This window comes from Capra hircus, assembly GCF_001704415.2.
Source record: "Capra hircus breed San Clemente chromosome X unlocalized genomic scaffold, ASM170441v1, whole genome shotgun sequence".
Taxonomy (NCBI): Eukaryota; Metazoa; Chordata; class Mammalia; order Artiodactyla; family Bovidae; genus Capra; species Capra hircus.
In genome coordinates this window covers 10,899,785-10,926,506 of record NW_017189516.1, presented here as the reverse complement: position 1 = coordinate 10,926,506, position 26,722 = coordinate 10,899,785, and the positions used below count along the sequence as shown (strand labels likewise).

At 39.4% G+C, this 26,722-nt stretch overlaps 1 protein-coding gene and 1 non-coding gene across 2 annotated transcripts in view; one reads left to right on the top strand and one right to left on the bottom strand.

The window, feature by feature from the left end:
- The window catches only part of TEX11 (testis expressed 11), a 249,949-nt gene that overhangs the window by 160,161 nt on the left and 63,066 nt on the right, over positions 1-26,722 (bottom strand). Inside the window, exon 8 of the mRNA XM_018044046.1 lies at positions 20,959-21,039. Within this exon, the coding sequence (XP_017899535.1) occupies positions 20,959-21,039 (81 nt within the window). The remainder of the gene's footprint in view (positions 1-20,958; positions 21,040-26,722) is intronic.
- On the top strand, positions 13,180-13,252 carry TRNAG-CCC. The gene has a single exon. It is a non-coding gene; the product is annotated as a tRNA-Gly (tRNA).

Sequence of the window (26,722 nt, the reverse complement as noted above, 5' to 3'; positions counted from 1 at the left end):
TGAGTCTTTATCCAATTTCCTCAGTGTTTTCTTTTCTTCTGCCCTCACAATTCCTTCAAGTGTACTTACATTAAATGCTACTTTCTAGGGGAGAAAAGAATACCAAATAATAACAAATTTGTAAGACCAAACCTTGTTGTTTTTGTTGTGGTTTGGTCACTAAGTCATATCCAACTGTTTTGGGACCACATGGACCATAGCCTGCCAGGCTCCTCTGTCCATGGGATTTTCTAGGCAAGAATACTGGAGCAAGAATCAAACTCACAGCTCCTGCATTGGCACCCAGATTCTTTATCACTGAGCTACCTGTGAAGCCCAAGACCAAACCTACAAAATACTAAAATATCTAATATTTTAAATATACTAATTTAGTATAATAAATATACTAAGAGATCTGTAACATATTTCACTGTAATGATCAAAAAAATCTTTTAATTACCAATACTGTTCCCTTCACTCATTCATTTATATAAATAATAAACAATATTATAAATAAAAATAAAATAAAAATATTTATGAATAATAAATATTTACTAAACATGTTCTATCTATAATGTGAGGGTGTTAGTCACTCAATTGTGTCCAACTCTTTGCAACACCATGGACTGAGGTCTGCCAGGCTCCTCTATCCATGGGATTTCCCAGGCAAGAATACTGGAATGGGCTGCCATTCCCTTATCCAGGGGATCTTCCTGACCCAGGGATCAAACCCAAGTCTCCCACATTTCAGGCAGACTCTTTACTATCTGAGCCACTAGGGAATATCTATGAAAGTGAAAGTGAAGTCACTCCGTCATGTCCAACTCTTTGCAACCCCATGGACTGTAGCCCACCAGGCTCCTCTGTCCATGGGATTCTCCAGGCAAGAATACTGGAGTAGGTTGCCATTTCCTTCTCCAGGGGATCTTCCTGACCCAGTGATCGAACCCAGGTCTCGAACCCAGGGAATATCTATAATATTAGGCAATATTAAAGACACATCAGTGAACAAAACAGACAAAGATCCCTATCCTCATGAAATATTTATAACGGGGTATTAAGTACTAAGGTCTATACAAATATCTCTTTTAAAAATACTTTCCTGGCCTTCCATGCAGTGGTAACATCTACTTTGCAAGTAATATACAATGGCAAGTAATACAAAGATGGTAGATCTGTAAGTCTATTGTACATTGGTTATATAGAAACGGACTTATTACACTAGAACTATGGAATCTCTAGAACCTCCAGCCACTGTTACATCTCTGGCCCAGAAATGACAGATCCAACCAAATACCTACTTTACAATGCCAAGATTAGACTATATAGATGATTTTTAAAACTCACTTAGATATTGCTGCTAAAAATGACTTTGATCACTAACTTTTGAGTTCAATACAAGACTTTTTAGTTTTAATTCACCAGATAATTTCATTTTATATATATTACTTTGTAAATTAGATTCTTAGAGAAAAAGCAGACCTATTGTTTTTTTTGTTCCAAGCTATTTTTCTTTGTGATTTTGTTGTCTTTTAAACATTTACAGATCATGCATTTTTACATTTTGTTAAATTATAATAGTATAACAGTAATTAAATGATAATTGCCTGACTTTCTTCCTTAATGGCTTTAGGACATATATCTTCCAATCCCTCCCTTACTCAGCTTTCTCTAACCCTCAGATATCTCAGTAATAATAAACTCATTAGTTACTTCTCTTGGTGCTCTAAGACAAAATTTTCCACTTTATTTCTTTGCCTCTAAACAACAATACAGCAGTACCTTCTGCCATCATCTCAACGTCTTATATAATTCTTAATCTAGTTTTGGGATACAGGAAGGATGTATCAGAAAACAAGAAAAGTGGCTTATTTAATTCATTAACTCCTTTTAAGTGACTAACACTACAGTTAGCTCCTCTCCAACCTTTATCTGGTCATTTCCTCACACAAGATTTCTTGCCCTAGATTTTCAAGTCTTGCCTAAATCTTAAGTTCATCAAAAGCACAGTAAATAATTTCACTGACCTTTAGAATGAAAATATTGAGTTTTCTAACAGTATAGCTTTATCAATCATCTTCTAAATAAAATATAAACTCTTAACTATGAACTTCAAGGTCTTTTATCGGTAGCCCCATTCTGACAAAGGCATAGTTAATTACTTTTCTGTTACATATCCTCGAAACCTCTAATTCAGTCTATCCCCCTCCCTCTACATTTGCTTTTCTCTTTATCAACTCTAACTCTGAGCAAGATACCACAAGTTTCCTTTCCCTAACCACTACTTGAGTCTCCTTTCATATCTTTCAATATGCAGTTCAATGTCCATTTACTCTACAAAGCATATTAAAGACAAGTCTCTATCCTCTAGTAATTTATAATGTGAAACAGATAGCAACAAAGATAATGACAAAAGAAGCAGATAGTAAAAAACATGCAAATGCAAACAATCCAAGAAATTTTGCAGATAAAATTATCAGAATTAACAAGATTTCAGAGAAGTTGTTGATATTAAACAAACATTTAAAAGCAAGTACAATGACAACCAACAAAACAATGTAAACTTTAAGATATCACTATCCCTGGTGGCTCAGATGGTAAAGAATCTGCCTGCAATGCAGAGAGCTGGGTTCGATCCCTGGATCAGGAAGATCCCCTGGAGAAAGCAATGGCTACCCACTCCAGTATTCTTGCCTGGGGAATTCCATGGCCAGAAGAGGCTACAGTCCATGGGATCCCAAAGAGTCAGACACGACCGAGCAACTAACACACATACACACACACATACACACGACAACAGTTGGTTGTGAAATATCTTTATGAAGAAAATTATAAAACTATGCTGAAATACATTAAAGAGGACTATATAATAAATTATATATATATATAAATCAATCACATTCATTGATAAGAAGACTCAACATTATAAAGATAGTGATTATAATTATAAATCAAATGCTATTTCAATTAAAATTTCAATAATTTTTCACCAAACTCGACAAGCTGACTCTATAAGGAATATGGAAGAATAAAAGGCCCAGAACAGCTAAAACAATGTTGAGGAAGAATAAATTTAAAGAACTTATGCTATTAAGACTACCGAATGGAATAATGCCTGCCTCCCAAAATTCAGGCCCATCTGGAATCAGTGAATGTCTGTCTTTGGAAATAGGGTCTTTGTAGTGTCATCAAGGAAAACTGGATTAGGGTGCATCCTAAATCCAACATGACTGTCCTTATAATGGCAGCACTCAAAAATAATACGGATAAAATGCAATTTTAAAAACGTTTATTGAAAGTGAAAAGCGAAAGTGAAGTCGCTCAGTCGCGTCCAACTCTTAGCTACCCCACAGACTGCAGCATGCCAGGCTCCTCCACCCATGGGATTATCCAGGCAAGAGTACTGGAGTGGGGTGCCATTGCCTTCTCTGAAAAGAAGCATTAGAACACTGGAAAACAGTCAGATGTCCATAGCAACCAAGTGAATGCTGAATGAAGGAAAAAGTGACAAACACTGTAGGAGAGTTTTGTAGCATTTTAACTTTAGCCTTGACACACTCCATTTACTAACATATTGACAGTCTTAAAGATGGCAGCTTGTATTCCTGCTATAGGTACCTGGCTCCTAAGGAAGGGTTTATTTTATTTGACCTGTCCAGGGAGTAACAGAAGGACTAACACAAGGTGCCTGCCTGACTGTTTCTCCTAATGCAGAACTCTTGCAAGGTAGAAAAACGACTAAATAGAGGATGTTCCTAAAAAACACTGAAACACAAAGAAAATAAGCTACTACTACCTGAGGCAAAAAATGATATCTGGGGTAAAACAATAAACATGTTGAAAGCTTGGGAAGAAAAGTTGTAGAGAGTCACTCTCAGAAATAATGGCTTTGAAAAGTTCAAAAATATAAGAAGGAAACTAGAAACTCATGCACAAGTCAGGACAAGATACACGCTAAGAAAATACCTGAGAAGACCTCAAGCTTTCACCTCTAGTTGGCTAATCTTTACACTCCAAGCAAGCAACAGCAAAGACTAAAGGAGAGAAATAAACAGCATGACCAAGTGTTGAAGGAATGACCACAGAGCCAACGTGCAAAGACAGCAAGTTTCCCTTTTTTCCATTTTTTCTGGTTCCAGGCATTTAAGGAAGTCTCTGTCAAACTACTAGCTGAGTACAAGTTAGAGTAAAGAAATAGTTTGGGAATGTCCCTAAACAAATAATTACAATCCACAGCAAACACAACAAACTGAGGAGTAGAAAAATATAATTTCCAAAGTTATTACATTATAATATTGAAAATGTCCACTTTTTAACAACAAAAAAATAAGTCATACAGAGAGCAAGAAAGTATGACCCTTTCACAGGAAAGAAAGGAGGGAGGGAGGGAGCAAAAAAGTGACAGGAGGAGGAACGGAGGGATGAAAATTGTCCCTAAGAAAGCACAGATACTGGGTCCAGAAGATGGCAGAGGAATAGGACGGGGAGACCACTTCCTCCCCCACAAATTCATCAAAAGATCATCTGAATGCTGAGCAACTTCCACAAAACAACTTTTGAACACTGGCGGAGGACACCAGGCACCCAGAAAGGCAGCCCATTCTCTTTAAAGGGAGGGGTGTGATTACTGGCTTGATTGCTCTCTCCCCTTTGACTTTCCCTTTTCTCCCCCAGGTGACCTCTATCTCCTCCCTTCCCCTTCTCTTCTCTGCTTAACTCTGAATCTCTCTGGGTGCTCTGGGCTGTGGAGAACACTTAGGGAACTGATTAATGGCTAACGGGTCTCTCCCCCTTTGACTCCCCCTCTTCTCCTGGGCACCTCTATCTCCCTCCCCCCTCTTCCTTTCTCCATGTAACTCTGTGAACCTCTCTGGGTGTCCCTTGCTATGGAGAACTGTTTCATCATTAACGTAGATGCTTTATCATCTGTGCTGTATGGATAGAGAAGTCTTGAGTCTACTGTAAGGATAAGACTGAAAGCCAGAGGCAGGAGGCTTAACTCCAAAACTTGAGAACATCAGCGAACTCCTGATTCCAGGGAACATTAATAGACAAGAGCTCACCCAAAAGCCTCCATACCTACACTGAAACCAAGCTCCACCCAAGAGCCAAAAGTTCCAGAGCAAGACATACCATGCTAATTCTCCAGCAAAGTTGGAACACAACCCTGAGCATTACAAGACAGCCTGCCCAAAGCCATGCCAAATCCATAGACACCCCAAAACTCACTACTGGACACTTCATTGCACTTCAGGAAGAACAGATCCATATCCAACCACCAGAACACAGACACAAGCTCCCCTAACCAGGAAACCTTGACAAGCCACTAATCCAACCCTACCCACAGGGAGCAGGTTCCACAATGAAGAGGAACCATGAACTTCTAGCCTACAGAAATGGAACCCCAAACACAGCAATCTAAACAAAATGAAAAGGCAGAGAAATATTCAGCAGGTAAAGGAACATGATAAATGCCCGCCAAAGCAAACAAAAAAGGAGGAGATAGAGGAGATAGAAAAAAGAATTCAGAATAGTCATAGTACAGATGATCCAAAATCTTAAACACAAAATGGAGTTACAGATAAACAGACTAGAGTCAAGGACTGAGAAGATGCAAGAAATCTTTAACAAGGACCTAGAAAAAATAAAGAAGAGTCGATCAATAGTGAACAATGCAACAACTGAGATCAAAAGCACTCTGGAGAAAACCAACAGCAGAATACTGAGGCAGAATATAGGATAAGTGAGCTGGAGAGAATGGTGGAAATAAACAAAGCAGAGAGGAAAAAAAAATTAAAAGAAATGAGGACAACCTCAGAGACCTCTGGGACAATGTTAAACATCCCAACATTCGAATCACAGGAGTCCCAGAAGAGGAAGACAAAAAGAAAGGTCATGAGAAAATACTTGAGGAGATAATGGTTGAAAACTTCCCTAAAATGGGGAAGGAAATAGCCACCCAAGTCCAAGAAACCCAGAGAGTCTGAAACAGGATAAACCAAAGGCAAAACATTCCAAGACACATATTAATCAAACTAACAAAGATCAAACACAGAGGCAAATATTAAAAGCAGCAAGGGAAAAGCAACAAATAACACAAAAGGGTCCCCCCATAAGGATAACAGGTGATCTTTCAATAGGAATTCTTCAGGCCAGAAGGGAATAGCAAGACATACTTAAAAGTGATGAAACAGAAAAACCTACAACCCAGATCACTGCACCTAGCAAGGATCTCATTCAAATATGAAGGAGAAATCAAAAGCTTTACAGACAAGCAAAAGCTCAGATATTGAGCACCACCAAACCAGTTCTTCAACAAATGCTAAAGGATCTTCCTTCTCTAGACAGGAAACACAGAAAAGGTTTATAAACTTGAACCCTATATGGGAGACAGCAAAAAAGACACAGATACAAAGAACAGACTTTTGGACTCTGTGGGAAAGGGCGAGGTGGGATGATTTGAGAGAACAGCATTGAAATATATATATTACCATGTGTGAAATAGATGACCAGTCCAAGTTTGATGCATGAAACAGGGCACTCAAATCCAGTGCACTGGCACAACCCAGAGGGACAGTATGGGGAGGGTGGTGGGAGGGGAGTTCGGGATGGCGGGGGGGGGGGGACACATGTACACCTGTGGCTGATTCATGTCAATGTATGGCAAAAAGCACAATATTGTAAAGTAATTAGCTTCCAATTTTAAAAATTAATTTAAAAAAAAGGAAGCATAGATACTGGACATAAAAGACAAAGACTTTTTTTTTTGCCAATGCCGCATGGTTTGCAGGAACTTAGCTTCCCAAATAGGGATGGAACCGAGGCCCCAGCAGTGAAAGCACTGAGTCTTAACCACTGGATTGTCAGTGAATTAATTTCCAAGATGAATACTTTAAATCAATTGTCTTAAATATGCTCTGCTCAATCAGCTAAAGTAATTCATGTAAAAAGAACTAAAGGAAACAAGGATAAAAATGTCTTACTAAAGAAAAATATTTTAAAAAATGGGATAGAAATTACATATATAAGAAAAGAAATTCTAGAGCTAAAAAGTACATTAGTTGAAATTAAGAATTCACCACAGGGTTTCAAATAATATTAGATCAGAAATAAGAATCAACAAACTAGAATGTAAGATCAATTGAAATTACTCAGTTCAAGGAGCACAAAGAGAAAAGAAAAAAGGACAATGAACAGAGCCCGAGACCCATGAGACAACAACAATGTCCCTTAAGGAGAGAAGATACAGAAAAAAAACAGGATACTCAAAGAAATATAGCCAAAAACTTCCACATTTGATAAAAAGATATAAATCTACAAGACCAAAAAGCTCAACAAACTTTAAGTATAATAACCACAAATATATACACACTGGGACATATTATAATCAAACCATCAAAGACAAAGAATCTTGAAGGCAGCAAGCAACATACAATCATTCATGTACAAGGGATCCTCAGACTTCAGCTGATTTCTCATTAGAAACCATACAGGCCAGAACACAGTGGAATGACATATTTAAAGAGATGAAAGGATTTCTGGTTCAAGATGACAGAGTAGAAGGAATGCACTCATCTCATCCTGCAATAACATCAAAATTGCAATAGCTGTTGAACAACCATCGACAGGACACTGAAACCCATCAAAAAAAAGACGTCCCATGTCTAAAGACAAAGAAGTAGCCACAATGAGACAGTAGGAAGGGCACAATCAAATTAAAATCAAATCTCATACCTGTCAGGTGACCTACAAATTGTAGAACAATAATACCAAAGAAGTTCTCCCACAGTTGTGAAGGTTCTGAACCCCACATCAGGATTCTCAGCTTGGGGATCCAACAAAGGTACTGGGAACCTGAAGGGAATTTGGCCTTGAAGACCAGTGGGATTTGATTATAGGACTTCCACAGGACTGGGGGAAACAGAGACTCCAGTCTTGGAGGGTGCAAACAAAATCTTGCATGCGCCAAGACCCAAAGGAAAGGAACAGTGACCCCACAAAAGACTGAAACAAAACTACCTGCTAGTGTTGGAGGGTCTTCCGTAGAGGTGTGCATTGGTGGCAGCCCACCACAGGGACAGGGGCACTAGCAGCATCAGGCTGGGAAGGTTCCCCTTGTGTAAACTCTCTTGGAGTTTGCCCTTAACCATACCAAAGAGCCCACAGACCTCAGGCCAAACAATTAACTCCACCCATCAGCCCAAGGGGCTGCAACTGCCGGCGCACTCAGCCGAGAGGAGCTACCACATGTCCGAGGTCAGGGGCAGTGGCCAAGAGTGCCAGGCCGTGACGGTACAGGAATGGCCGAGAGGAGCCACCCCATGTCCGAGGTCAGGGGCAGCGGCCGGGAGGAGCCACCCCGGGTCCGAGGCCAGGATCAGGGGCTGGGAGGAGCCACCCCGTGACCGAGGCCAGGGGCCACGGCCGGGAGGAGCCACCCCATGCCCAAGGCCAGGGGCAGCGGCCAGGAAGATCAACCCATGTCCAAGGAGCAGTAGCTGTGCTGGCGCAGGAGGGCCTAGAGGAGCCACCCCATGTTGAAGGTCAGGAAGGGCAGCAGTGAGGAGATACCCTTCGTCCAAGGTAAGGAGCAGTGCTGTGCTTTGCTGGAGCAACCGTGAAGAGATACTCCACACCCAAGGTAAGAGAAACCCAAGTAAGATGGTAGGTGTTGCAAGAGGGCATCAGAGGGCAGACACACTGAAACCATACTCACAGAAAACTAGTCAATCTAATCACACTAGGCCCACAGCCTTGTCTAACTCAATGACACCAAGCCATGCCCATGGGGCAACCCAAGATGGGCGGGTCATGGTAGAGAGGTCTGACAGAATGTGGTCCACTGGAGAAGGGAATGGCAAACCACTTCAGTATTCTTGCCTTGAGAACCCCATGAATAGTATGAAAAGGCAAAATAATAGGATACTGAATGAGAAACTCCCCAGGTCAGTAGGTGCCCAATATGCTACTGGAGATCAGTGGAGAAATAACTCCAGAGAGAATGAAGGGATGGAGCCAAAGCAAAAACAATACCCAGCTGTGGATGTGACTGGTGATAGAAACAAAGTCCGATGCTGTAAAGAGCAATATTGCATAGGAACCTGCAATGTCAGGTCCATGAATCAAGGCAAATTGGAAGTGGTCAAACAGGAGATGGCAAGAGTGAACATCGACATTCTAGGAATCAGAGAACGAAAATGGACTGGAATGGGTGAATTTAACTCAGATGACCATTATATCTACTACTGCGGGCAGGAATCCCTTGGAAGAAATGGAGTAGCCATCATGGTGAACAAAAGAGTCCGAAATGCAGTACTTGGATGCAATCTCAAAAACGACAGAATGATCTCTGTTCGTTTCCAAGGCAAGTCATTCAATATCACAGAAATCCAAGTCTATGCCCCAACCAGTAACGCTGAAGAAGCTGAAGTTGAACAGTTCTATGAAGACCTACAAGACCTTTTAGAATGAACACCCAAAAAAGATGTCCTTTTCATTATAGGGGACTAGAATGCAAAAGGAGGAAGTCAAGAAACACCTGGAGTAACAGGCAAATTTGGCCTTGGAGTACGGAATGAAGCAGGGCAAAGGCTAACAGAGTTTTGCTAAGAGAACGCACTGGTCATAGCACACACCCTCTTCCAACAACACAAGAGGAGATCAGTCCTGGGTGTTCTTTAGAAGGACTGATGCTGAAGCTGAAACTCCAATACTTTGGCCACCTCACCTGAAGAGTTGACTCATTGGAAAAGACTCTGATGCTGGGAGGGATTGGGGGCAGGAGGAGAAGGGGACGACAGAGGATGAGATGGCTGGATGGCATCACCGACTTGATGGACATGAGTCTGAGTGGACTCTGGGAGTCAGTGATGGATAGGGAGGCCTGGCATGCTGTGATTCATGGGGTAGCAAAGACTCGGACATGACTGAGCGACTGAACTGAACTGAACAGAACTGAAGTAAACTTTTTGGGAGAAGACTATCCATACTGTTGGGGGAAAATACTCGTTTTCCATATTAAAAAAGTAAACAAAAAAAATGAAGCTCAGCAAATCCCTTACAGGTAAATCCAAAAAAATCATGCTCAGACATACCATCAGCAAACTGCTGAAAACTGAAGACAAAGAAATAATCGTAAAAGCAAATAGAAAAACAATACCACTATATACCAAGAGCTAAAATTAAAAGGACTAACCATATCAAGCAACCGTAGGGATATACAACAACTGGCACTGGTGGGAGCATAAAATGGCTCAACTTCTTTGGAAAATACTGTACTCATTTTTAAAAATATTAACCATACATCTAACATGACTCGGCCATTCCACTCCTAGAGTACTAAGGGGAAATAAAAACATACGTCCACACAAAAATTTGTACATAAGTATTTAAAACAGTTCTATCTGTATTAGATTTAAAAATAGCTAAAAACTGGAAATAATCTGAATATCCATCAACAAGTAACTGGATAAACAAATTGTGGTATATCAATATAATGGAATTTTATAGTAAAAGATAAAACTATTGATAAAAAGAATAAAAAACAGCAAACTACTGATATGAAAAAATACATTAATGAATCTCAAAATCATTACACTGAGTTAAAGAAGCCAAATCAAAACAAGTATATACTGTATGATTCCATTTATATAAAAATTCTAGAAAATGCAAACAAATTTATATATAAAGACAGAAAACTAATCAGTGGTGCTTGGGTATGATGGAGATGGCAGGGGGAGGGACAGGGAGGGACAGAGAGGGACAAAGGAAAACTTTTGAAGTTTATAGAATGGCTCGTAATCTTGACTCTGATAATGGTTTCATTAGTGTATACATAGGAGAAGGCAATGGCACCCCACTCCAGTACTCTTGCCTGGAAAATCCCATGGGGAGAGGAGCCTGGCAGGCTACAGTCCATGGGTCGCGAAGAGTCAGACACGACTGAGCGACTTCACTTTCACTTTTCACTTTCACGCACTGGAGAAGGAAATGGCAACCCATTCCAGTGTTCGTGTCTGGAGAATCCCAGGGACGGGGGAGCCTGGTGGGCTGCCATTTAACGGGTCGCACAGAGTCAGACATGACTGAAGTGACTTAGCAGGAGCAGCAGCAGTGTATACATATGCCCAAACTCATCAAACTGTATAATATAAATGTGTGTGATATATACCTCTACCTCAATAAAGCTTTTTTTAAAACGCCAATTTCATCAAACATAGACTGGCGATTCGTTTCTTACATGGTAAAACGCCAATTTCATAAAAGATAAAGGCAGATTACTAAGGATACTAAAGAGGCAGAACAACCAAATGCAAAGCATAATCCTGAACTGGATCCTGGCCTGGAGAGGAAAAGGATATGTATAAAGTACAATTAAGACGTCCTTTGTGGCCCACTAGTTAAGATGGCATGTTTCCAATGCAGTGGGCACAGGTTCAAATCATGGTCAGGGAACTAAGATCCCACATGCATGCAGTCAAAATAATAATGATAATAATTTTGAAATAATAAAGTACAATTACGAGCATTAGAATATGGATTGTACATTAAAGAACTTATGAATGTTAAATTTCTTGAATTTGATCCCTGTACTATTTAAGGAGAGACTACTCTATTCTTAAGAAATAGACACTGAAGTGTGCATATGTGCTCAGTCACTAAGTCATGTCCAGCTCTTTGCGACTCCATGAACTGTAGCCTGCCAGGCTTGGAGTGGGTTACCATTTCCACCTCCAGGGGATCTTCCTGACCCAAGGATGAAACCCAGGTATCCTGCGTCTCCTGCATTGCAGGTAGATTCTTTACAAGTCAGCCACCTGGGAAGCCCTATATGCCAAAGTATTAAGCAATAAAGCTGCATGATGAGCGCAATCTTCTCTCAAAAAAGAGAACAATAAGATGTATAAAAAATTATAGGAAAAAAACACATGAAAATTTCAGCTGATTCAAAAAAAACCACTTCACAGAGTCCAACAATACAACCTTCCACAATAAAAATACTGAAACTTGGAACAGAAAGTAATGTCTTCAACATTATGAAAGCTAATATACTCAATGGTAAAAGACAGAAATCTTTTCTTCTAAATTCAAGAACAGGATATGATGCCAACTTTCACCACTTCTATTCAGCATAGTACTAGAACTTTTAGTCAGAGCAATTAACAAGGAAAAGAAACAAAATACATCCATATTGGAAAGAAAGAAGTAAAACTATCTCTATTCACATGTGACAAGATCAAAAATGTATATATTCTTAAAGAACCTTTTAAAAATGTAGAGGTAATGAATTCAGCAAAATTGCAACACAAAAAAACTCAGTTATATTTCTATACACTAGAAATGAGCAATCAATTAAGAAAATTAAGAAAAAAATTCTATTTATAAAATCAACAAAAAGAATAAAATATTCAGGAACAAACTTAACCAAGGAGATGTACACTTACACACTGAAAACTAGAAAACACTGTTGAAAGTCTATGTTCGATACAGGATGCAGGATGATTGGAGCTGGTGCACCGAGAAGATCCAGAGAGATGGTATGGAATGGGAGGTGGGGGGAGGGTTCAGGATTTGGAACTCATGTACACCCGTGGAGGATTCATGTCGATGTATGGTAAAACCAATACAATATTGTAAAGGAAAATAAAGTAAAAATAAAAATTTAAAAAGAAAAAAGAAAATTAAAAAAAAAAGAAATTAAGGACCTAAATAAATGGAATGGCATCCCATGTTCATGGGCTGAAAGACTGTTAAAATGACACTACCTGAAGAGGACAGATTCAGTGTAACACCTATCAAAATCCCAATGGCTCTTTATGAAGAAATTTTAAAAATCTACCCTAAAATTCACATAAATTTTCAAGGGACCCAGAAGAGCCAAGGTAGTTTTGAAAAAGAAGAGCAAAGTTGAAAGTCTCACAGTTTCTATTTCAAATGTATAGTTAAAACAAAGCTGTAATAAAACAGTGTGGTACTGGCATACAGATAGACATATAGACCAACAGAATACAATAGAAAGCACAGAAATAATCTCTGACATCAATAGTCAACTGCTTTTTGACAAGGATGTCAAGACCATTCAATGAGAAAGAATATTCTCTTCAACAAACTGTATAACCATAACTGGATATCAACATGTCAAATAATGAAGTAGGACCCTAATCTTATACCATTACACAAAATTAACTCAAAACAGGGACTTCCCTGGTGGTCAAGTGGTTAAGACTCTGCACTCCCAATGCAGGGGGCCCAGGTTCAATCCCTGATCATGGAACTAGATTCTACATGTCACAACTAAGAGCCAGCATGACAAAACTAAAGATCCCGTGTGTGTGCTTAGTCACTCAGACATGTCTCTTTGTGACTCCATGGACTGCAGCATGCCAGGTTCCTCTGTCCATGGAATTTTCCAAGCAAGAATACTGCAGTAGGTTGCCATTTCCTTCTCCAGAGGATCTTCCCAACCCAAGGATTAAACCTGCATCTCCTGCATCCTCAGCATTGGCAGGTAAATTCTTTACCACTAGTGCCACCTTGGAGAAGGCAATGGCACCCCACTCCAGTACTCTTGCCTGGAAACTCCCATGGACGGAGGAGCCTGGTAGGCTGCAGTCCATGGGGTAGCTGAGAGTTGGACATGACTCAGTGACTTTACTTTCACTTTTCACTTTCACGCACTGGAGAAGGAAATGGCAACCCACTCCAGTGTTCTTGCCTGGAGAATCCCAGGGATGGCAGAGCCTGGTGGGCTGCCGTCTATGGGGTCGCACAGAGTCGGACACGACTGAAGTGACCTAGCAGCCGCAGCAGCAGTGCCACCTTGCCACAACAAAGATCCCACGTGCTTCAACTAAGACTCGGTGCAGTCAAATATTGTGTGTTTTTTTTAATGAATTAAACACCTGAATTTAAGCACTAAAACTATAAAACTCTAAGAGAACAACATAGGAGAAAATTTTCATGACCTTGAATTTGTCAGTTTTTAAGTATCACCCCTAAAGCACAGGAAACAAAAGAAAGCAATAAATTGGACTTCATCAAAATGAAAAACTTTTGTGCATCAGATGGTATAAAAAACAGTGAAAAGACAACCCATAAAATGTGCAAAATTATTTGCAAGTCATATAAGGATTTAAAATCTAGATAACAAAAATAAATTTTACAACTAAACAACCAAAAGAAAAACAACCCATTTTTTAAACTGAAGTATACCAGATGGTGAACACTGAACCAGACTGATTATATCCCTTGCAGTCAAAGTTGGAGAAGCTCTACACAGTCAGTAAAAACAAGACCTGGAGCTGACTATGGCTCAGATCATCAGCTCCTTATTGTAAAATTCAGACTTAAGTTAGAGAAAGTAGGGAAAATCACTAGGCCATTCAGGTATGACCTAAATCAAATCTCTTATGATTGTACCAAGGAGGTGATGAATAGATTCAAGGGGTTAGAATTGATAGAGTACCTGAAGAACTATGGATTCTTTGTTCATTGTACAGGAGGTAGTGACCAAAACCATACCAAAGGAAAAGAAATGAAAGAAGGCAAAATGGTTGTGTGAGGAGGCCTTACAAATAGCTGAGGAATGACAAAAAGCAAAAGGTAAGGGAGAAAGGGAAAGATATACCCAACTGAATGCAGAGTTCCATTCCAAAGAATAGCAAGGAGAGATGAGAAAGTCTTCTTAAGTTAACAATGAAAATAAAGAGAAAAACAATAGAACAGGAAAGAATAATGATCTCCTCATGAAAATCAGAGATACCAAGGGAACATTTCATGCAAAGATACGCAAAGCAAAATGTGCAAGGACCTAACAGGAGCAGAAGAGATTAATAATAGGTTGCAAGAATACACAGAAGAACTATACAAAAAAGTCTTAATGTCTCAGATAACTATGTAGTGTGGTCACTCACCTAGAGCCAGATATCCTGGAGTGTGAAGTCAGGTGGGCCTTAGGAAGCATTCCTATAAGCAAAGCTAGTGGAGGTGATGGAATTCCAGCTAAGCTATTTAAAAATCCTAAAAGATGATGCTATAAAGTTCTGCACTCAATATGCCAGTAAATTTGGAAAACTGAGCAGGGCCACAGGACTGGAAAAGGTCGGTTTTTATTCCAATCCCAAAGAAAGGTAATGCCAAAGAATGTTCAAACCACCGTACAACCCATACAATTACACTCATTTCACATGCTGGCAAGGTAATGCTCAAAAGCCTTCAAGATAGGCTTCAGCAGTACATGAACCAAGAACTTCTGGATGTACAAATCAGATTTAGAAAAGGCAGAGGAACTAGAGATCAAATTGCAAACATCCACTGGATCACAGAGAAAGCCAGGGAATTCCAGAAAAAAAACATCTAATTCTGCTTCATTGACTAAAGCATTTGACTGTGTGGATCACAACAAACTGTGGAAAACTGTTCAAGAGATGGGAATACCAGACCACCTTATCTGGCTCCTACGAAACCTGTATGCAGGACCAGAAGCAACAACTAGAACTGGACATGGAAAAACTGACTGGTTCAAAATTGGGATAAGAGTATGTCATGGCTGTATATTGTCACCCTGCTTATTTAACTTACATGCAGAGTACATCATGGGAAATGTTGGGCTGGATGAAGCAAAAGCTGGAATCAAGATTGCTGAGAGAAATATCAACAACCTCAGATATGTAGATGATACTACTCTAAAGGCAGAAAGCAAAGAGGAACTAAAGAGTCTCTTGATGCAGGTGAAAGAAGAGAGCAAAAAAGTTGACTTAAAACTCAACATTCAAAAAAGTAAGATCACAGCTGCTGCTGCTGCTGCTGCTAAGTCACTTCAGTCGTGTCTGACTCTGTGTGACCCCATAGATGGCAGCCCACCAGGCTCCCCTGTCCCTGGGATTCTCCAAGCAAGAATACTGGAGTGGGTTGCCATTTCCTTCTCCAATGCATGAAAGTAAAAAGTGAAAGTGAAGTCGCTCAGTCGTGTCTGACTCTTCGCGACCCCATGGACTGTAGCCTACCAGACTCCTCCATCCATGGGATTCTCCAGGCAAGAATACTGGAGTGGGTTGCCATTTCCTTCTCCAAAGATCACAGCACCCAGTCCCATTACTTCATGGCAAATAAGTGACGAAACAATTAAAATAGCAGCATATTTTATTTTCCTGGGCTCCAAAATCACTGCAGACAGTGACTGCAGCCATGAAACTAAAAGATGCTTCCTCCTTGGGAAAAAAGCTATGACAACCCTAGACAGCATATTAAAAAGCAGAGACATCACTTTGCCAACAAAGGTCCACATAGTCAAAGCTATGGTTTTTCCAGCAGCCATGTATGAATGCAAGAGTTGAACCATAAAAAAGGCTGAAGGTAAAAGTGAAAGCCACTCAGTCATGTTCAACTCTTTCATTCATAGGCCAGAATACTGGAGTGGGTAGCCTTCCCCTTCTCCAGGCAATCTTCCCCACCCAGGGAACAAACCCAGGTCTCCCACATTGCAGGCGGATTCTTTACCAGCTGAGCCACAAGGGAAGCCCAAGAATACTAGAGTGGGTAACCTATCCCTTCTCCAGCAAATGTTCCTGACCCAGGAATCAAACCAGGATCTCTTCCATTGCAGGCAGATTCTTTACCAACTGAGCTATCAGGGAAGCCCCAAAGAAGGATGAGCACCAAAGAACTGATGCTTTTGAACCGTGGTGTTGAAGACGACTCTTGAGAGTCCCTTAGACAGGCAGGAGATCAAACCAGTCAATCCTAAAGAAATCAACCCTGAATATTCATTAGAAGGACTTGCTGAAGCTGAAGCTCCAATACTTTGGCCACCTGCTGCAAACAGCTGACTCATTGGAAAAAAACCCTGATGCTGGGAAAGATAGATGGCAGGAAGAGAGGGGGGCGACAGAGGATGAGATGGTTGTGTACACACACACACACACATTCTTTTCCCTTATAGGTTATTACAGAGTATGGAATATAGTTTTCTGTGCTATACAGTAGGTCCTTGTTGGTTGTCTATTTTATATAAACAGTAGTTGCTGCTGCTGCTTCTGCTAAGTCGCTTCAGTCGTGTCCGACTCTGTGTGACCCCATAGACGGCAGCCCACCAGGCTCTGCCATCCCTGGGATTCTCCAGGCAAGAACACTGGAGTGGGTTGCCATTTCCTTCTCCAATGCATGAAAGTGAAAAGTGAAAGTGAAGTCACTGAGTCGTATCCAACCCTCAGCTACCCCATGGACTGCAGCCTACCAGGCTCCTCCGTCCATGGGAGTTTCCAGGCAAGAGTACTGGAGTGGGGTGCCATTGCCTTCTCCGATATAAACAGTAATAGATGCATGTTAATCCCAACCACCTAATTTATCCCTCCCAGCGTTTTCCCTTTGGTAACCATAAGTTTGTTTTCGATCTAAGTCTGTTTCTGTCTTAAATAAGGTCATTAGTATCTTTTTTCACATTTCATATATAAGCAATATTATACGATATATGTCTTTGTCTGGCTTACTTCACTTAGCATGTTTATCTCTAGGTCCATCCATGTTGCTGCAAATGGCATTATTTCATTATTTCTTATGGCTGAGTAATATTCCATTGTGTATATACACCACATCATCATTGATTATCTGTTGATGGATACTTAGGTTGCTTCCATGTTTTGGCTATTTATAAATAGTATTGCAACGAACACTTGAGTGCATGTATCTTTTTCTATTACAGTTTCCTCAGGGTATATGCCCAGTAGTGGGATCATTGGGTCACATGGTAGTTTTATTCCTAGTTTTTAAAGCAACCTCCATACTGTTCTCCATAGTAGCTGCACCAATTTACATTCCCAACAACACTGTAGGAGGGTTCTTTTTCTCCACATCCTCTCCACCATTTATTATTTGTAGACTTTTCAATGATGGTCATTTTGACCAGAGTGAGGTGATACTTCACTATAGGAAAAACAACCCAACTTTATTTTTATTTAAACAGCAGGAAATAATTTCTTACAGTTCTGAAGGTTAGAAAAGTCCAAAATTAAAGTTTAACCATCACTTTTCTATGGTAAAGGCTCTCTTCCCAGAGCTGCCTTCTTGCATGATAGGGTAGAGGATGTGAGAAAAGCAAGTTCTCTGGTGCCCTTCTTATAAGGGTACTAACTCCATCATGAAGGCCCTTCCTCATCTAAGCTTAATTACCTCCCCAAAACCCTACCACCATACACACTGAGAGTTAAGGCTTCACCAGATAAGTCTGGGGCAAGAGGGGACACAGTTTAGTTCATAGCATTTTGTAAAAACTGGCACCAGTAGAAATGCTAAATATTTTAATGTTCAGCAACTTGTAACACTATTTATAACAACATTTAAAATCATATTAATATAGTTGTAATCTTAAAAATTCCCATTTTAAAAGATCAAAGGACTTTAATACATATGTCCCAAGGAAGCTATAAAAATAATTGGTAAGGTAAGCACATGAAAAGATGCTTAGTGTCATTAGTTAGTAGGGAAATGCAAGCCAAAGGCACAATAAGAAACCACTTCACACCTACTAAGATGGCTATAATAGTAAATTTTTTAAAAGCCCAGACAATAACAAGTGTTGCTAAGGGTGTTGAGAAACTGAAACCCGAATTCAACTGCTGGTGAGAATGTAAAATGGTACAGCCACTATGAAAGAGTTTGGTGGTACATCGAAAAGTTAAACATAAAATTACCATATTACCAACCATTCAAGTCTTAGATTAAAACAGCTAAAAGCAGGGATTCCGATACTTGTACACCAATGTTCATTACAGCATTATTCACAGTAACCAAAAGGTGGAAACAACTCAAGTATCTATCAATTGATGAACAGATAAACAAAATTAGGTATATATATATATATACAATGAAATATTATTCAGCCATAGAAAGCAACCCAGTTCTGATACATACCATGATATGCACCTTGAAAATATTAATGCTAAGTGAAATAAGTCAGACACGAAAGGATAAATATTATATGATTCCATTTATTTAAAATATCTAGAACAAGCAAATTCACAGAGACAGAAAGTAAATTAGAGGTTACCAGGGGAGGCAGTGATGAGGAGTATTTGTGTAATGAGTACAGAGTTTCTATCAGTACAGAGTGGTGATGGTTATACAACACTGTGAATGTACTAGTGCCACTGAATTGCATGCTCAAAAATTGTTAAAATGGCAAATTTTATGTTACATATACTTTAGTTCAATAAAAAATTGAATGTCACCTCATAAATATAGAAAGAAGGATAGAGTTAGAAAAATAGCCAGGTGTCAACCGTCACCGTACCAATTCAGGCAGGAAATCTCAACAGATAGTGTAAGTCAGATGAGAAACTGGATTTTACAAAGTCTCAGAGCACCATCTCACAAAACACTTAGGAATAACAAAGGGAAGAAAATACATAAGTTTGAAACCTGTAAGACACCATTTTAACCAAGAGATCAAAATTAGCACCACCACCAATAGAATAAATCAATCTTGTATGTCACTCAGCAGAATCATTTCTGTGATTTTCTGGCCCCAAATTCATAACCTATTCTAATCATAAGGAATCTTTGAACAAACCCTAATTTGGTTAGAGAGAGGTAATTGGGGAGACGTCGTTTAAGGGTTTAAACTTTCAGCTAGTAGATAATTTCTGGAAATCTAATGTACAACAGTGATTATAGTCAACAATACTGTGCTGTAAATTTTTAAATTGCTAAGGAATTAGATCTTGACTCTTCTCAACACAAAAAAATGACATTTATGTGACATGATAAAGGTGTTAGCTAACACTACTCCAGTAACCATACTGCAAATTAAAAGCGTATCAGATCAACATGTGAAACACTTTAAATTTATACAGTGTTATATGTCAAAATACCTCAATAAAATTTCTTTTTAATTTTTGAAAAATAAATTAAGTCACATTCTACAAAACAGCTGTTCTGGAATCTTCAAAATTGTCAAGGTCATGAAAGTCAAGGCAAAAGTGAGGAAGTTTTCCACTGAAAGAGACTAGAGACTAAGTGAATCCCAGAAAGAATCCATTTTGTGTAAAGAACAGTATTGAAAAACTTGAACTAGGTCTCAGGGCAAAGGGTATATAGGAATTCTTTGTAAGATTCTTGTTACAGTTTTGTAACTGTGAAATTGTTTTTATTTTTTTAAAGACTAGAAGAGTACCTCCACATAATATTCACTTCAGTTCAGTCGCTCAGTCGTGTCTGACCCTTTGCGACCCCATGAATCACAGCACGCCAGGCCTCCCTGTCCATCACCAACTCCCGGAGTTCACTGAGACTCACGTCCATAGAGTCCGTGATGCCATCCAGCCATCTCATCCTCTGTCATCCCCTTCTCCTCCTGCCCCCAATCCCTCCCAGCATCAGAGTCAAGTTACTAAATTAAGTTCTACATTATAACATAGAATTTGAGAGAAAAGTAAGACCAGTTTCACATGAAGGTACAAATGATGGAGCCCTGAGACCATCCTGATACCAAGACTGAAGTAACCATAGGCCTGAAATAGGGGAGAAAAAACGGAAAAGGGAGGTAAAGTGGAAAAATTTTAAATTATCTACTCTGGAATATTGATGAACTCCAGTCTGAGAAACAGGTTTTATTTATCCTTTCAAACTGCTCACACTCCAAATCCCAATATAGAAAAATACTATGGCAATGATATGAATAGCTGCTATCAACCTTGTCAGTAGGGCAATAAACTGATTTTTTCTTTCTTTCATCATATACCATGACATATGGAGGAAATATTACCAAAGTATTTTGACAATAAAAGGGAAAGCAAAGAAACGTTAAGTAACCTGTATCACTTTTTAGAACACCTGTTCTATTAAAGAACAAAAGAAGCAAAATATTTCAAATCTTGGCTAAGTAAGTAAATCTTATACAAAATATAAACTCTACAGGATCACATGAAGTAGTAATGAGTCTGTATTTTCAAACTCGTGGAGACTGAAGCCAGAGATTTCACTCACCATTTGGGGAAGCCTCATCAACATGTCTTTACAGCGTAGTATACAACTAGATGCTCTTTGAAAATCCCCTTCAGCAACTGCCTGGGAAAGCAAAAAACAAGATATCAGTAACTGGTTAAAATGAATAACAAGCTACATGTCTAAAAGTCAATTCTGACATGTGAACTGCTGTTAAAAGGTCTTGATTTGTTTACTTCTTCTTTTCCAAAGTGGATTCCTACTATTTTTCTTCTCTGAATGCTATGGCTAGGGCTTTGAAAATTATGTTGAATAACAGGTGAGAGTGGGCACTCTTATCTTATTCCTGACTTTAGAAGAAATGCTTTCAGCTTTTCATCATATAGGACTGTGGGTTTGCTGCATATGGCCTTTATTATGTTAAGGTATGACTACTTTCTGAAGAGTTTTTAATCATAAATTATGATTTAATTATAAATCATAATTTTCTCCAAGGCTTTCTATGCATCTATCGAGATGATCAGTTTGTTAATATGGTGTATCTTCTTCAGCTCCATAGTTTAAAAGAATCAATTCTTTGATGCCCAAGCCTTCTTTATGTTCCAACTCTCACATCCATGTATTTGTTGCTGTTCAGTCGCTTGGTCATGTCTGACTATCTGCGACCCCATGGACTGCAGCACACCAAGCTTTCCTGTCCTTCACCACCTCCTGGAACTTGCTCAAATTCATGTCCAATGAGTCAGTGATGCCATTCAACCATCTTGTCCTCTGTTGTCCCCTTTTCCTCCAGCCTTCAACCTTTCCCAGGATCAGGGTCTTTTCTAATGAGTCAGCTCTTCCCATCAGGTGGCCAAAGTATTGGAGCTTTAGCATCAGTCCTTCCAATGAATATTCAGGACTGATTTCCCTCAGGATTAACTGGTTTGATCTCTTTGCAGTCCAGGGGACTTTCAAGGGTCTTCTCGAACACCACAGTTCAAAAACCATCAATTCTTTGGTGCTCAGCCTTCTTTATGGAGCAACTCTCACATCCATACATAACTACCAGAAAAACCATAGCTGACTATATGGACCTTTGTTGGGAAAGTAATCTCTGCTTTTTAATATGCTGTCTAGGTTTGTCATAGTTTTTCTTCCAAGAAGCAAGTGTCTTTTAATTTCATGGATACAGTCACCATCCACGGTGATTCTGGAGCCCAAGGAAAAAAAAGTCTGTCACTGTTCCCACTGTTTCCCCATCTACTGGCATGAAGTGATGGGACCAGATGCCATGATCCATCTTTTGAATGCTGTGTTTTAACCCGGTATTTTCACTCTCCTCTTTCACCTTGATCAAGAGGCTCTTTAGTTCTTTTTTGCTTTCTGCCATAAGGGCGGTATTTGGAAAACTCAGCAGTGGCCACAGGACTGGAAATGGTCAATTTTCATTCCAATCCCAAAGAAGGCAATGCCAAAGAACATTCAAACTACCACACAATTGCACTCATCTCACACGCTAGCAAAGTAATGCTCAAAATTCTCCAAGCCAGGCTTCAACAGTACGTGAATTGTAAACTTCCAGATGTTCACATTGGATTTACAAAAGGCAGAGGAAGCAGAGATCAAATTGCCAACATCCGTTGGATCATTGGAAAAGTGAGAGCGTTCCAGAAAAACATCTACTTCTGCTTTATTGACTATGCCAAAGCCTTTGACTTTGTCGATCACAACAAACTGTGGAAAATTCTTAAAGAAATGGGAATTCCAGACTACCTGACCTGTCTCCTGAGAAATCTGTATGCAGGTCAAGAAGCAACAATTAGAAATGGACATGGAACAACAGACTGGCTCCAAGTCAGAGGAGGAGTACATCAAGGCTATATATTGTCACCCTGCTTATTTAACTTATATGCAGAGTACATCATGAGTAACACTGGGCTGGATGAAGCACAAGATGGAATCAAGATTGTGGGGAGAAATATCAATCACCTCAGATATGCAGATGACACCACACTCAGGGCAGAAAGTGAAGAAGAACTAGAGAGCCTCTTGATGAAAGTAAAGAGGAGAATGAAAAAGCTGGTTTAATCTAAACATTCAGAAAACTAAGATCATGGCATCTGGGCCCATCATCTCATGGCAAATAGATGGGAAAACAATGAAAACAGTGAGAGACTTTATTTGGGGGGGGGCTCCAAAATCACTGCAGATGGTGATTGCAGCCATGAAATTAAAAGACACTTGCTCCTTGGAAGAAAAGCTATGACCAACCTAGATAGCATATTAAAAAGCAGAGATCTTACTTTGCCAACAAAGGTCTGTTTTGTCACAGGCATTGTTTTTCCAGTAGTCATGTATGGATGTGAGAGTTGGACTATAAAGAAAGCTGAGCACCGAAGAATTGATGCTTTTGAACTGTGGTGTTGGAGAAAACTCTGGAGAGTCCCTTGGACTGCAAGGAGATCCAACCAGTCCAACCTAAAGGAAATCAATCCTAAATATTCATTGGAAGTACTGATGCTGAAGCTCCAATACTTTGGCCACCTGATACGAAGAGCTGACTCATTTGAAAAGACCTTGAGGCTGGGAAAGATTGAAGGTGGGAGAAGAAGGAGACGACAGGATGAGATGGTTGGATGGCATCACCGACTCAATGGACATGAGTTCGAGTAAGCTCCTGGAGTTGGTGATGGACAGGGAGGCCTGGTGTGCTGCAGTCATGAGGCGGCAAGGAGTTGGACACGACTGAGCAACTGAACTGAACTGTACTGAATAAGGGTGGTGTCATCTGTATATCTGAGGTTACTGATATTTCTCACAGCAATCTTGATTGCAGCTTGTGCTTCAACATCCACATCCATGTATGACTACTGGAAAAAACCATAGCTTTGAGTAGACAGACCTTTGTCAGCAAAGTGGTGACAAAGCAGACCTTTGTCTGATTTTTAATACACTGTCTAGGTTTGTCATAGTTTTCTTTCCAAGGAACATGGGTCTTTTAACATTGTGGCTTCAGTTACCATCCACAGTGATTTTGGAGCCCAAGAAAATAAAATCTGTCACTGCTTCTACTTTTTCCCCTTCTATCTGCCATGAAGCAATGGGACTGGATGCCATGATCTTAGTTTATTTGAATGTTGAATTTTAAGCCAGGCTTTTCACTCTCCTCTTTCACTCTCATCGAGAGGCTCTTTAATTCCTCTTCACTTTCTGCCACTAAAGTGGTGTCATCTGATCTGAGGCTGTTGATATTTTTCCCAGAAATCTTGATTCCAGCTTGTGATTCATTCAGCCCAGCATTTATGATGTACTCTGCACTGAAGTTAAATAAACAGGGTGACAATACACAGCCTTGATGTACTCCTTTCCCAATTTTGAACCAGGCTGGTTCTAATGTCTGGTTCTAATTGCTGCTTCTTGACCCACATTCAGGTAACTCAGATGACAGGTAAGGTATTCCCATCTCTTTAAGAATTTTCCACAGTGTGTTGTGATCCACACAGTCAAAGGCTTTATTTAGCACAGTCAATAAAGCAGATGTTTTTCTGGAATTCCCTTATTTTCTCTATGATCCAACAAATGTTGGCAATTTGATCTCTGGTTCCCCTGCCTTTTCTAAGTCCAATTTGTACATCTAGAAGTTCTCAGTTCACATACTGTTGAAGCCTAGCTTGAAGGATTTTGAACATTACCTTACTAGCATGCAAAATGAGCATAATGTCCAGTAGTTTGGACATGCTTTGGCATTGCCCTTCTTTAGAACTGGAAGGGAAGCTAACTTTTTCCAGTCCTTTTTCGTGCTCATCCTTGCATGAAATGTTCTCTTTATCACTCAAATTTTCTTGAAGAGATCTCTAGTCTTTCCCATTTTATTGTTTTATAATGATTCTTCATTATACCTATCATAATATTGTTTTTATTTAAGTATGTATATGAAGAATATCCACTCTTACACATTTATGTAGTTGGAAAACAGTCTTTTCAGATAATTGTGGCTATTCTTCTTTGATACAACATCAAAACTCAGTAAGCGGCAGTTTCTTAAAGCTTAGGTGTAATGTGAATTCTGGAACCATACAAATGAACTTTTCATAAATAAACTTTTCCATTAAAACTCATGGAGTTTTACTTGATGAGTTCATCAAAGGGCTATAAGTGGGCAGGCATGAATTGTGACAATATGAACTGGAAATTTGGAAAACATTGGTTAACTAAGTTATGTAGATATACCAAAGGTTGACACACTGCATTATAACATGTCCAAAAAAAAATCATTCATACTCACCACTCTTATTCAACATAGTATTCAAAGTCCTAGCCAGCACAATAGGTTAGAAAAGAAAACTTATAAAGATTTGAAAGGAATAAAATCATCCCTATCTGTGGATGACATGATAGCCTACACAGACAATTTAAAAAAATTTACCGAAAAATTCTAGAATAAGTCAATTTAGCAAAGAGATAAGATACAAGATTAGGAGTAGATAAGATACAAGATTAAGAGTAAAGGGACAAAGTAGGTGCTTGAATAGTTAACTCTACCGCGTGCATGCATGTGTGTTAAGTTGCTTCAATTGTGTCTGACTCTGCGACCCTGTGGACCATAGCCCGCCAGATTTCTCTGCCCGTGGGTTTTTCCAGGCAGGAATACTGGAGTGGGTTTCCATTTCCTCCTCCAGGGGATCTTCCCAAACCAGGGATCAAACCCACATCTTTTATATCTCCTACGCTGGCAGGTGGTAGTCCTGCCAACTCATGCCAACCCCACTAGGGGATTGTAAGTAGGAAAAATATATAGTCCCTGTAAGTTAATTACTCAAGAAAACAGGTTTGCTTAACTGCAAAGCAAAGCAGGCTTGCTCAGCAACAGAAGCATGAGACAAGCCCCCAAACAATAAAATAATGGTGGCAAGAGACCAACATCCTGTCCAATGCACACAATAAATTAATGACCCCTAGGACATGCTCTCTGCACATATTTAAAACAACAACAATAATTTGTGGACCTAGCTTGACAATGTAGAAACAAGACAACTCCCTTGCCCAACCTGGAAGAGGAGATGATGATGGAAGCATGGTATCTACTCAAGAAAGACAAAGAAGGTCTTCTCCTCTTCCCCACTTTTCCTTTGATTACGAAACTATAGCCCAGTTAGTTCTTGGGGGCATAGCACCCTCTCACCTGCCCACTTATAGCCCTTGCAAATGACTTATTCTAATAAATCACTTATCTAACACTTTGCCTCTCACTAAATTCTTTCTATACTGAGATATAAACTTCAGAGCTTTCTGAAACACCACCCAATGGTTTCAAATAGACTAAAGTTAATAGTCCAGAAATAAATGGTTACATTTAGGGTCAACTGATTTTTGACAAGGGTACAAAGACAAGTCAATGAAGAAAGAATAGTCTTTTTTAAAAAATGATGGTAGGACTGGATATTCAATACAAAACAATAAAATTGGATATCTACCTCATACCATATGAAAAAAATGACTCAAAGTGGATCAAAGGCTTAAATGTAAAAGCTAAAAGCTATAAAATTCTTAGACTAAAATATAGGAGTAAATCTTCCTGATCTTGGGTTAGGTAATGGTCTCTCTGATATGACAACTAAAGCACACGCAGCAAATGAAAATAATAAATGTCAATTCTTCCCAAATTGATATATAGGCTGAACACAAAATGTAAATTCTAGTAAAATTTTTTGAAAATGTGGACAAGATTATTCTAAAATTTATAAGTAAAGGAAAAGGAATTAGAATAACTAAAATAATTCTGAAAATAATAATAAAATGGAAAGAATCACTCTACCCATTTACA